Here is a 14,282-nt window from a genome sequence, read left to right on the forward strand (position 1 = left end):
ATGTAAGCTTATCTATTATTTATACTCACCTTTTTTTTTCTTTTTTTTTCCCCCTCAAGGCCTGACTAAGCGCTTTGGGTTATGCTGCTGGTCAGGCATCTGCTTGGCAGATGTGGTGTAGCGTATATGGATTTGTCCGAACGCAGTGACGCCTCCTTGAGCTACTGAAACTGAAACTGAAACTGAAACTATCACTCCACTAGACAGACATGTTCAGTTGTTGACACAATCATGAATAGGTTCTCTTGGCTTTCATTTCCAGCTCCAGAAAGCAGCAATGACGCATTCAAGAACATGATTATCAGCGTCATCATTTCTGCATTGACCGTCATCCTTTTGATTTTTCTGCTGTAAGTATGCATTTAAGTGCAAACATTCTGCGCATGTGTGCTTAGTTCTCACTAAGGAGGAAGGTGGCAAAATGTTTTAAGATGCTTACACAGTTTAAAACACCAATACAGTGTCTGTAGGGGTCAGTTTGAAATACCAATACAGTGTCTCCAATACCGTGTCTGTAGGGGTCAGTTTAAAATAGCAATACAGTGTCTGTAGGGGTCAGTTTGAAACACCAATACAGTGTCTGTAGGGGTCAGTTTAAAATAGCAATACAGTGTCTGTAGGGGTCAGTTTGAAATAGCAATACAGTGTCTGTAGGGGTCAGTTTAAAACACCAATACAGTGTCTGTAGGGGTCAGTTTGAAACACCAAGACTGTCTGTAGGGGTCAGTTTAAAATAGCAATACAGTGTCTCCAATACCGTGTCTGTAGGGGTCAGTTTAAAATAGCAATACAGTGTCTGTAGGGGACAGTTTAAAATAGCAATACAGTGTCTGTAGGGGTCAGTTTAAAATACCAATACAGTGTCTGTAGGGGTCAGTTTAAAATAACAAGACAGTGTCTGTAGGGGTCAGTTTAAAACACCAATACAGTGTCTGTAGGGGTCAGTTTAAAACACCAATACAGTGTCTGTAGGGGTCAGTTTAAAACACCAATACAGTGTCTGTAGGGGTCAGTTTAAAACACCAATACAGTGTCTGTAGGGGTCAGTTTGAAACACCAAGACTGTCTGTAGGGGTCAGTTTAAAATAGCAATACAGTGTCTGTAGGGGTCAGTTTAAAATAGCAATACAGTGTCTGTAGGGGTCTGTTTGAAATAGCAATACAGTGTCTGTAGGGGTCAGTTTGAAATAGCAATAGTGTCTGTAGGGGTCTGTTTAAAACAGCAGTACAATGTCTGTAGGGGTCAGTTTAAAACAGCAGTACAATGTCTGTAGGGGTCTGTTTAAAACAGCAGTACAATGTCTGTAGGGGTCAGTTTAAAACAGCAGTACAATGTCTGTAGGGGTCAGTTTAAAACAGCAGTACAATGTCTGTAGGGGTCTGGGTTCAGAACTCCCAGTCTCACCCCTTCTCCCAAGTCTGACAGGATCATCAAACGGAGCATCCAGTCATTCAGATGAGATGATAAACTGAGGTCCTGTGTGCAGCACACACTTGGCGCACTGAAAAAGAACCCATGTCAACAAAAGGGTTGGCCTCTGGCAGATTTCCAGAAAAGAAATCCACTTTGATAAGTACTCAAAAGATTATGCTGCATGCATGCACTCAGTGCCTGACTAGTGCATTGGGTTGGGTTGCTGCTCAGACAACTGTCCAGCAGATGGGGCGTAGCATATAGGAACTTCTCCAAATGCACTGGCTCCTCCTTGAGAAACTGAAACTGAAATTTCTGTCTCTCTCTCTCTCTCTCTCTCTCTCTCTCTCTCTCTCTCTCTGTCTGTCTGTCTGTCTCACTGTCTCTCTCTGTCTGTCTCACTGTCTCACTGTCTCTCTCTGTCTGTCTGTCTCACTGTCTCTCTGTCTGTCTGTCTCACTGTCTCTCTCTCTGTCTGTCTGTCTCACTGTCTCTCTCTCTTTCTCTGTCTGTCTCACTGTCTGTCTGTCTCTCTCTCTCTCTCTCTCTCTCTCTCTCTGTCTGTCTGTCTCACCGTCTCTCTCTCTCTCTCTCTCTCTCTCTCTCTCTCTCTCTCTCTCTCTCTCTCTCCTTGCCCTCTCTCTGCCCGCACACTCGCTCTCTCTCTCATGCAAACAAATGGCCAAATCTCCTTGATGTAAATCGTAGACTAGCAGATTAAAAGATATTGTCAGTATTGCACTTGTATTTGGAAAAAAAAAGTTTTCTTTACATATTTAGAAACCAAACCAATAGAATCAGCAAAAAAAAACCACATTTATTTTCAAGACTTCCATAACCAACTTCTGTGGAACAACAGTCTCATACAATTAAAAAAAACCATTTTTTTCCCACGTGGTTGGAATTTGGATTAGACAGAATTGTGGATAGAAAAAAGACCATACACGTTGCAAGAAAACAAAGTATTTCACAGAAATACTTTTAACTTATTCTGAATACCATGCTTTAATGACTACTATCCCAGCTGTCTGGAAAGAATGGATCAAACAGACAGGTACACAGATTCATTCTTTGACAAATGAAAGACACTTTGCAAACAGTCTCAGTGATAAACCAAAAGCAATTTCAAAGTGCTCAGAAAATTGAACAAATGAAAGAGTTAAAGGAAATCCATGTGTCTGTGGATTCTGGAAAAGAAAATTTGGTTTTGAATTGAATATGAAAATTCCTGGCTAATCCCCCATTTTGCCACAAAGGAAGTAAGACTGCGTGGACTATCATGGAAGATCCTTCGTATCATATACCCAACAAACATTCTGCTGCTCAAAAGATTTACACGCAAAGATGTGGTAGATTTTATCGAGCACTTCATTGTTTGATGCCCAGTGTCAGTTATTTTTGGGAAAGTAGTTGAATGCTATATATGCAATAGCATTGGGGGGGGGGGGGGGGAGGGAGTACAAAAAACAGTATACTAAGTCTTGTTTGGTGCCCAAAATAAAGATATGAAAGCCCACACTTTAAATACTATGTACAGGAAGATGTGTATAAGTATTGCCAAGAAAAAAAATCATCTCCGATCTTTGTTATTCTTATGAGCAAATCTCATTGAAAAATACAGTTCATACAGATACAAGACAAACATAATTCTTCTTCTGCTTCTGCCTCTTCATATTATTTATAGAATTATGCATATTATTATTATTATTATTATTATTTATCTGGTACTTTTATATTTATTTTTTTATGCACTGGGAAAAACAACAACATCTATGAAAGCACACATCGGAAGTGACTGAGAGAGGAGTGAGTGAAATAGTCACATGCAACACGCACTAGTGCATTAGCAACAACAAATTTTTTTTTTAAACTTCTTCTTCTGCGTTCATGGGCTTCAGCTCCCACGTTCACTCGTATATACGCGAGTGGGCTTTTTACGTATATGACCGTTTTTACCCCGCCATGTAGGCAGCCATACTCCGCTTTCGGGGGGGTGCATGCTGGGTATGTTCTTGTTTCCATAACCCACCGAACGCTGACATGGATTACAGGATCTTTAACGTGCGTATTTGATCTTATGCTTGTGTATACACACGAAGGGGGTTCAGGCACTGGCAGGTCTGCACATATGTTGACCTGGGAGATCGTAAAAATCTCCACCCTTTACCCACCAGGCGCCATCACCGTGATTCGAACCCGGGACCCTCAGATCAAAAAAAGTCCAACACTTTAACCATTCGGCTATGGCGCCCATCTTTTTTAAAAACAGCAAAGGACATGAGTCAGCACTCATCAAACATTAGAAAATGCAACAAATATCCATCAGAAGAAGAACAACAATAAAATAAATAAATAAAAAGTGTGAATGAATCTATATCCTTTTTCTAAAAATAAATAAATAAATAAATAAAACAACCCCCCAAAAAATTCATAATGAGTTTCTAGTCCCACATTTCAGCTTTTTAGAAATGTTATGTAACACAAAACGTACAAGGTTGAACAACAAAACTGCTGCATAGCAGGTTAATTGAGGAATATGGGTTGTTAGAATTAATATTTTTTCCCTTCATTTGTGTTTTTTCTGTGTGTGTGTGTGTGTGTGTGTGTGTGTGATGAGAGCATGTCATTAAAATGTGTTATATAATTTATTGTTTCTGGGTTTTTTCCTTTGATAGGTGTTATTGTTGGAAGTCTGCAAAGAAACGGAGAGCAAAATTTACGATCCCGGGCAGTGCTTTTAAAATTCATGTTCCTGAGGTAAATTGATTATTGATTCTTTTTTTTCTTTTCTTTTTTTTATATAGAGTTTTGTGCATGAAAATGCATGTGTGTATATGTGTGCACTTTTAGATGATCTTCTTCAATATTCGATGAGTTGTCTGATATTGTTCCATAGCCACATATTCTGTGTATAGAAATACAGGCACACTGAGCACCTAAGTGTGAACACAATCATACTGAGCACCTGTGTGCGCACACAAAGTTCACACATATCCACCCAGCTGCACACTGCACACCCACACAATCATACTGAGCACCTGGGTGTGCACACAAAGTTCACACATATCCACCCAGCTGCACACTGCACACCCACACAATCATACTGAGCACCTGGGTGTGCACACAAAGTTCACACATATGGGTGTGCACACGAAGTTCACACATATCCACCCAGCTGCACACTGCACACCCACACAATCATACTGAGCACCTGGGTGTGCACACGAAGTTCACACATATCCACCCAGCTGCACACTGCACACCCACACAATCATACTGAGCACCTGGGTGTGCACACAAAGTTCACACATATCCACCCAGCTGCACACTGCACACCCACACAATCATACTGAGCACCTGAGTGCGCACACAAAGTTCACACATATCCACCCAGCTGCACACTGCACACCCACACAATCATACTGAGCACCTGGGTGTGCACACGAAGTTCACACATATCCACCCAGCTGCACACTGCACACCCACACAATCATACTGAGCACCTGGGTGTGCACACGAAGTTCACACATATCCACCCAGCTGCACACTGCACACCCACACAATCATACTGAGCACCTGGGTGCGCACACAAAGTTCACACATATCCACCCAGCTGCACACTGCACACCCACACAATCATACTGAGCACCTGGGTGTGCACACGAAGTTCACACATATCCACCCAGCTGCACACTGCACACCCACACAATCATACTGAGCACCTGAGTGCGCACACAAAGTTCACACATATCCACCCAGCTGCACACTGCACACCCACACAATCATACTGAGCACCTGGGTGCGCACACGAAGTTCACACATATCCACCCAGCTGCACACTGCACACCCACACAATCATACTGAGCACCTGGGTGTGCACACAAAGTTCACACATATCCACCCAGCTGCACACTGCACACCCACACAATCATACTGAGCACCTGAGTGCGCACACAAAGTTCACACATATCCACCCAGCTGCACACTGCACACCCACACAATCATACTGAGCACCTGGGTGTGCACACGAAGTTCACACATATCCACCCAGCTGCACACTGTTCTTCAGCAAGCAATGGTGGTATCTGCTTGCAGCTGTGATCTGTCCAGAATGATTTTAATCATTATTTTGCTTGCATGGTTGATCAAACTGATGGTGCGGTAGTTCTGGCAGTGTTGGAGATTCCTTTTTTCTAGGAGGGTGATGGTAAGTGGTTGGGTCCACAGCATGGCTCATTTGCCTGTGTGTCAGATTTCATTGCAGATGGCAGTTAGGATGTCAGTCACTGCCTCTCTGCCATGTTTCAAAGTTCTGCAGGGATGTTGTTGAGTGATTCTGTTCTGTAGACAATTTAAAAATACATAGTTTAACTCTTCTGAGTGACTCTGTCCTGGAGATAATGTATGTAGAGATAGTGTTACACTTCAGAGTGAATTTTGTTTGTAGGTAATGTACATAATCATAGTGTCACACTTCAGTAGATAAAATGTAAATATACATAGTGTTACACTTCTGTAGATGTTGTGAACATACATAGTATTACACATCTGAGTTCCATAATGGTTTCCTTTCCATGCGCAGAGTGACAAGACCTATGGCATGAGAACAGTCTTGCCGACAGTCTCTGATTCCAGAATTGGAGGTCAGAGCAACAGTGTTGTGCCCAGTGATTCAGGCATCAGCAGTTTGCCAACAGAAACAGGTGACAATGAATTGGTGTCAAAAAACTAGTGTCATACACTGTACCATGTCAAGACAGTAACCATAAAACAGGTGTCACAGACTGTACCATGTCAAGACAGTAACCATAAAACAGGTGTCACACACTGTACCATGTCAAGACAGTAACCATAAAACAGGTGTTACACACTGTACCATGTCAAGACAGTAACCATAAAACAGGTGTCACACACTGTACCATGTCAAGACAGTAACCATAAAACAGGTGTGTGTAGACTGTACCATGTCAAGATAGTAACCATAAAACAGGTGTCATACACTGTACCATGTCAAGATAGTAACCATAAAACAGGTGTCACAGACTGTACCATGTCAAGACAGTAACCATAAAACAGATGTATGTAGACTGTACCATGTCAAGACAGTAACCATAAAACAGATGTCACAGACTGTACCATGTCAAGACAGTAACCATAAAACAGATGTCACAGACTGTACCATGTCAAGACAGTAACCATAAAACAGGTGTCACACACTGTACCATGTCAAGACAGTAACCATAAAACAGGTGTCACAGACTGTACCATGTCAAGACAGTAACCATAAAACAGGTGTCATACACTGTACCATGTCAAGACAGTAACCATAAAACAGGTGTCACAGACTGTACCATGTCAAGACAGTAACCATAAAACAGGTGTCATACACTGTACCATGTCAAGATAGTAACCATAAAACAGGTGTCACAGACTGTACCATGTCAAGACAGTAACCATAAAACAGATGTATGTAGACTGTACCATGTCAAGACAGTAACCATAAAACAGATGTCACAGACTGTACCATGTCAAGACAGTAACCATAAAACAGGTGTCACGCACTGTACCATGTCAAGACAGTAACCATAAAACAGGTGTATGTAGACTGTACCATGTCAAGACAGTAACCATAAAACAGGTGTCACAGACTGTACCATGTCAAGACAGTAACCATAAAACAGGTGTCACAGACTGTACCATGTCAAGACAGTAACCATAAAACAGGTGTCATACACTGTACCATGTCAAGACAGTAACCATAAAACAGGTGTCACAGACTGTACCATGTCAAGACAGTAACGGTAAAACAGGTGTCATAGACTGTATCATGTGTCATATGCTGTGCTGTGGCACACTGGGTCTGTCAGTTTGCTCTTTTGGCCAACATTTTGTGTCCAGTGCAGTACTAAGAATTAAGTCTTCCAGTAAGAGTGGATGAAAAGTATGTCTTTACTTTCAAGGGGGTTTTTTGTTGTTGTTGTTGTTTCTTTTTTTCCTTTCATTTCTTTGGGATTTTTTTGTTATTTTAGAATTTGTTTGTAAGTATAGGTGTGTGTTTGTGCATGACTCTGTGTGTGTGTGTGTGTGTGTGTGTGTGTGTGTGTGTGTGTGTATGAGGGAGACAGAGAGAACTCAGAAGTCAGATGATTTAATGCACTAGGCCATATGCCCATGTCATAGGGACGAGGACAAAAAATAAAAAAATAAAAATAAAAACAAACAAACAAATAAAACCCAACAACAACAGCAACAACAACAAAAGTGCAGTAAAAACAAACGCCAAAATCAAGTAAACAACATTGAATACATATCGGTACACATACAAACAATAGTACAGACATACACATACACAGCAGTGCGATTGATAATCGTTCGGTTAAAGGAGGTATTTAAGTTTAAGCACGTTTTAACTTTTAATAATTTGATAAGTTAACTGTTATACACTTTCAGTAAATCTGAATGCCTCTTTTTTTAAAGCCTCAAAAATATACCACGCAACAGCTTTACAGTGTTTGTCACTGGCCATCAAAAGTGTCATGTAAAACGCTGATGGGCGGGAGAAAAATTTGCGGGGTAAATACTTTTCCCTGATGTGGCGATAGTTTTAACAGAAAAGCAAAAAGTGAATTTCAGATTTTGGAGCACTTCTACAAAATGGACAAAGCATACTCTCAGGTGATCGGGCAAGGAAGCGATATCTATGAGTTTTTAAGGGAGAAACACCTAACCTGAAGGGAGAGAGAGAGAGAGAGAAGATATCTTAACTCTGGAAAAGGATTTATTTTGTTTAAATCAATCAAGATAGTTTTAAAAGATTCAGCTGAAGTGGTTCCACTTCATATGATCTGTCACTGAACATTTGTGATAAACAAATTCTTTTTTATATAGAATGTATGCCACTGTCAATGGCAGACAGAATTTCTGTAATGTAGAAAATGATAAATTGAGTCTTTAAAAAAAATATTTATGTGATTGCCAGCTGTGACAGTCATGTTGTGGAGAGCTTTAAAATGCTTGGAAAAATTTGTCATCAAGGTGAGAGACTGGTTCAGTGTTGAAAACGGTGTTGTCTAGTACTGATGAAACCATAAAGATTGAGGAAGTGTTTACTAAATAATGCTGCTTGGAAATTTGGTGCATGGTAAAGTGATTTAAATGTCAGGCTGTTTGCATGTTAAATAGACATATCAGCGGTTGTGTGCCATCAACATTTTGCTGTATGTATGTTCAGCAGGTTCAGCGGGGGTGACCCGAGACCGTTATTCTGCAGTTGAGACCAGCGATCAGCATTACCCCTGTGCATCGGAACTGAATCACATAAATGAAGAGGAGCGTAGCAGTGACAGTGACAGGGAACAAGAGGCAGGATTTCATAGGTCTGAATCAGCACATGATCAAAGTGATGACAGTGAATATAGTTCACAAGACGGCAGTGGTTGTGCTGAACAGTCTTTAACCAGCAGTTCCTCCAGATATAAAGTGGCGCCTCAGCAGCCAAGGATAAGCAGTCAGCACACCTTGCCAGTACTTCAGTCTGAAAGCAGACCTTTGCTACATCCATCACACTGGGGTGGAGAGGACACAGGAGGATCATCGTCATCAGCTGATGATGATGATGATGATGATGGAAAACATGATGATGAGAACACCTTCAGCCCTGATGTACCTAGGTCAGAACAGTTCCACAACACAAACAGTTCATCGGCAGCTGGTAGATCTTCCTTCAGCTTGACTTCCCCACGGCTGCCAGGCTCACGGGACATGTTACATCCCCAGTTAGACATGCTTCCCATGTGTGACCAGCTTCTCACAAACCCACTTCCTCAGGCAACTCCCACTTCTTCTGGCACCTCTGCCAATCCATGTTCCAGGGATCACTCTCAGACAGGTCAGCCTGTTTCACAGCTGACTGACACCATTGGACCGTACAGCATTGATGACATTCTTCATGCTTTTCAGAACTCACAGGATGTTGGCGGGGGTGCCAGTGGCTCCGCAGAATCGGAGCCTCTGCTGCTGGAGAATATTCTGAGGGATGCTGCGATGTGCCCCTGGAGAGACCAGGTGACGCTGCATGTGGACCCAGTGGTGCATGGCGCTGCCTGTGCACTTGATGACAAGGCCCTGGGGCGGCGGGACTCAGCCTGTTTTGTTGGGGAAGAAAGCAGCGCCACAGACAGTGCCAAGGAGACGGATGCTGAGAGTGAGACATTGACAAGGTACAGCTGGCATGAACAGTGAAGCAACAACTTGCAGCTCAGTCCCAAAATACTTGTGACATGCACAGCTGCAGTCAGGTGTGTCATAAAACCAGTGACATAGGAGTAGGGCCGGGCTGCATTAGCAATCTCAGCAGGGCTAAGTTTGCTTAGCATGATGAATGTTCCTCACTACACTTTAATTCCGTAGACTTCCCTAAGCAAACTTAGTGCTGCAAAGATTACATGTGCAATTCTCCCATGGTCTGCAAACTGCCTGTATTGCTTCGTGATCCTCGTGAATGAAAAAGTAGCGTTGTTTGGAACTACGAAAATGGACGTCACGGATCATGAAAAGAGAAAAAAAAATCAATACGATTCTGTTGATAGCAAAACTGTCCATTTCTAAATTCAGATATGGTGAGTGTAAGAATCTGTATCTTATCTTTGAAACTGAGCTCAAATTACATAAATGTGATCTATGTCCATCAAGATACCCGAGCACTATACAAATCTACATACAACTCAAATGGTAAAATCAAATGTACACGTACTTAAAGAACTTGCATAAAACTAATGCCTCCACAGAGAGAGAGAGAGAGAGAGAACGTGTCTACCTCGCCTCTTTCAGACATTGTGCATGAACTACCATGTATTGTGTTTATATGCTGCATGGCCTTGAAAATGTTTGAGCATGACAATGGGAAGAAGACAGATTACAAGGGGGAAAAGAGAGAGAGAGAGAGAAAAAAGACAGAATAAAGAGATGAGAGAAGAAAAAGAAAGAAAGAATGAAAGAAACGACAACAGAAAGGAGAAAAATGATTGATGGAAGGAACAAAAAGAAACAACAAAGAAAACAAAACAAAAAAGAAGAAAAAAAAAGAAGAAAACGGGAAAGAGCCTTCCAAGGATGCTGAGACAATCCTGCTCATTTGCAGAACTTTAATGCATCATCTGATTTCTCCTATAAAAGAAAAAAAAAGAAAAAACAAACAAACAAACTATATATATATATATATATATATATATATATATATATATAACAACTGCCTGTATTGTAAGTGCTCAGGTTGAGGCAGCTACCAACAAAGCTCACAAGGAGATGCCACAGAAATCTTGTCAGGTAGGTAATGCAGGTTGTCTTTCCACTGGGTTATTTTTCATGTGATAAGTAACTGCAGGTATTCATTTGTTGTTTTTTTTATGGCCTTATTCAGTCATAACTGCAGGAGCTTTTTTTTTCTCTCTCTCTTTTCATACAAGTTTTGGTCACTGCAGGTGTTTTCATCATCATTGCTTGATTTTTTTTTTTTTTTTTTTTTTTTTGATCTGATAACGGCAAGCAATTGCGCGCTCCTCTCCTTTGTTTTGCAAGAAACTTCTTCTTCTGCGTTCACTCGTATGCACACGAGTGGGCTTTTACGTGTATGACCGTTTTTACCCCGCCATGTAGGCAGCCATACTCCGTTTTCGGGGGTGTGCATGCTGGGTATGTTCTTGTTTCCATAACCCACTGAACGCTGACATGGATTACAGGATCTTTAACGTGCGTATTTGATCTTCTGCTTGCATCTACACACAAAGGGGGTTCAGGCACTAGCAGGTCTGCACATGTGTTGACCTGGGAGATCGTAAAAATCTCCACCCTTTACCCTTCACCGTGATTCGAACCTGGGACCCTCAGATTGACAGTCCAACGCTTTAACCACTCGGCTATTGCGCCCGTCGCAAGAAACAAGATGTGCAAGAATCTCAAATCTGGCAAGACTTGACACTGCAGTATTGAGCCACCAAGGCGTGGTTGTAGTTCATTGTCCGCTATTTTGAAAGTGTCATCCAATCTCCTGATTGGGCGCCTGGTTGTAGTTCATTGTCCGCTATTTTGAAAGTGTCATCCAATCTCCTGATTGGGCGCCTGGTTGTAGTTCATTGTCCGCTATTTTGAAAGTGTCATCCAATCTCCTGATTGGGCGCCTGGTTGAAGTTCATTGTCCGCTATTTTGAAAGTGTCATCCAATCTCCTGATTGGGCGCCTGGTTGTAGTTCATTGTCCGCTATTTTGAAAGTGTCATCCAATCTCCTGATTGGGCGCCTGGTTGTAGTTCATTGCCCGCTATTGTGAAAGTGTCATCCAATCTCCTGATTGGGCGCCTGGTTGAAGTTCATTGTCCGCTATTTTGAAAGTGTCATCCAATCTCCTGATTGGGCGCCTGGTTGTAGTTCATTGTCCGCTATTTTGAAAGTGTCATCCAATCTCCTGATTGGGCGCCTGGTTGTAGTTCATTGTCCGCTATTTTGAAAGTGTCATCCAATCTCCTGATTGGGCGCCTGGTTGTAGTTCATTGTCCGCTATTTTGAAAGTGTCATCTAATCTCCTGATTGGGCGCCTGGTTGTAGTTCATTGTCCGCTATTGTGAAAGTGTCATCCAATCTCCTGATTGGGCGCCTGGTTGTAGTTCATTGTCCGCTATTTTGAAAGTGTCATCTAATCTCCTGATTGGGCGCCTGGTTGTAGTTCATTGTCCGCTATTGTGAAAGTGTCTTCTAGTCTCCTGATTGGGCGCCTGGTTGTAGTTCATTGTCCGCTATTGTGAAAGTGTCATCCAGTCTCCTGATTGGGCGCCTGGTTGTAGTTCATTGTCCGCTATTGTGAAAGTGTCATCTAGTCTCCTGATTGGGCGCCTGGTTGTAGTTCATTGTCCGCTATTGTGAAAGTGTCATCCAGTCTCCTGATTGGACGCTGATCATCATGATTGATTAAAGGAGACACATCAAGCTTTCATACTGGGGAACAGCAACTTTAGAAATGGGATTATGAATAAGGCGATGCAGATGTATATGTACATTCTTGGCAAATACTGAAGCATTTTAGCAGACATATATGTATACATATGTGTGTGTGTGTGTGTAAAAAGAGAGACAGAGAGAGATATACACATACATCATTGCCACTCAAGAGGTTAACACTCATATAAATATTTTTCAAAGAAATGTTTTTAAAGTTTTTTTTCCACGTGTCAGTTCAGTGGGTGAACAAATGATTTTACTCATTGGATGAAGCATGGCAACGTGGATACACCGAACATGTTGTATCCGACTTGCATGCGTTTATGCATGTAAATGGACACCAGTCTATTCCATGAATGTTCAGATGGGAGGGCCACAAGGTTCTAACCTAGAACTAGTAGATTTGACAATGTATACACAGCATCTCAGTTTGGTCATCCCACAGTCAGTATCTCACTGTCATCTGTTTGCTGACATCTCTCAACTTCATGCTTCTGCCGTTGCCTCAGATACTCCGCACTTGGCTTGTCACTTTTATTTTTAAAACCTGCTTTGAAAAAGGAAGCTTGGTGGATGAAGCACAGCAAACTGAAAATGACTGATGGCAAAACCTTCACTCACGTTGACATATGCTGGAAACAATCTGAAACAGATCAGTACAAAGTGTATTATTTGTTCTGACTTGAAATGCCTTTTCCCGTTTTAGTCTACAACCTCGGCTTTCAGCTGGGTTCTCTGTCATGACACGTGGAGACACGTGTAAACTGTCTGTGCAAAATTCTTTACTTTCAGCTTTGAAAAATGAGTAAATCTCACTTTACGCTTTGTGAGATTAGTCAAACGTGCCCTTTCTGTTCAGATGCCGCCAACAAACTGGTTGTCACCTTCATTTTGTCTCATCTATGTTATTGCAACGCTCTTTCTTTTAGCCGCCCTTGCCAATGATAAAACTACCAAGTTTTAGACTTTCCAAAACAGTGCAGTTCTTATTAGAATAGAATACGTCTTTATCACCAAGTTTATCGGGGTCACAAGGAATATTGGGGGTGGGGTGGGGGAACAGTACAATACAAGGTACGAACAGAAATCGAAAATCATACACAAACACAGATACAGTAGAAATTAGGATACATACATGTGCATATCAATACAAAAACTTGTGCATACTCACACATGCACGCGCGCGCACAAGCACACACACTCTCTCTCTCTCTCTCTCTCTCTCTCTCTCTCTCTCTCTCTCTCTCTCCCCCTCCCTCCCTCTCACACAAACACACACACACACACGTTTGAACAGAAGCTGCACATTGCACGTGGATGGGGCTTATGACTAGATCTTGAGGTAGATGGTTGTTGATTGCACAATTCTATTTATCATACTGGATTTGTTCCAGAGACAGGGCCATGACTGCTTTAGGGAAAAAGCTATTGGCGAAGCGATTGTTTTTCGTCCTTATACTTTTGTACCGTCGACCAGAGGGGAGCATCTCGAAAATCCCAAAAGCTAGATGTGATTCGTCCTGGTTGATTGATTTTGCTTTTTGAGTAGCCGCTTCGTCTAGAGAAGGTAGATCAGCCCCGGTAATCTTGGTGGCAGTTTTTCCGATTCTGTTCAGGGCTGCAACGTCTGCCATGGAAATATTACTTCTCAAATGTCAAGGAGCCAGAGCGCTATAGCTCTCTTGCAGACGCTTCACTGATCACCTGTTCGAGCCAGAGTCTTAAGTTGTCAGTGTCTGCTTTCAGTGCGTCAGTTGTGGCATCATGCTCTCATACCTCTTAACTTCTCAACCCATACTTGCCTGACAGAACGTTGAGATATCCGGTAAACGTTTCCCTGTACCTCCTGAACTCCAGTGAAAAGAGGTCATTTTTCTATC

General features: G+C 42.0%; 1 protein-coding gene across 9 annotated transcripts in view; it reads left to right on the forward strand.

The window, feature by feature from the left end:
* The window catches only part of LOC143294722 (uncharacterized), a 60,968-nt gene extending 50,033 nt beyond the window's left edge, over window positions 1-10,935 (forward strand). For 8 of the 9 annotated variants that reach the window (XM_076606154.1, XM_076606153.1, XM_076606156.1 and 5 more), the window contains 4 exons: window positions 263-350; window positions 4,090-4,171; window positions 5,997-6,117; window positions 8,646-10,935. In XM_076606154.1, the coding sequence (XP_076462269.1) occupies window positions 263-350; window positions 4,090-4,171; window positions 5,997-6,117; window positions 8,646-9,655 (1,301 nt within the window). In that variant the 3' untranslated portion in view covers window positions 9,656-10,935. The remainder of the gene's footprint in view (window positions 1-262; window positions 351-4,089; window positions 4,172-5,996; window positions 6,118-8,645) is intronic. The other variant, XM_076606160.1, reaches the window with a different exon arrangement.
* Window positions 10,936-14,282: the final 3,347 nt, after the last annotated feature.

The sequence above is a fragment of the Babylonia areolata genome, chromosome 20 (genome assembly GCF_041734735.1).
Source record: "Babylonia areolata isolate BAREFJ2019XMU chromosome 20, ASM4173473v1, whole genome shotgun sequence".
Lineage (NCBI taxonomy): Eukaryota > Metazoa > Mollusca > Gastropoda > Neogastropoda > Buccinidae > Babylonia > Babylonia areolata.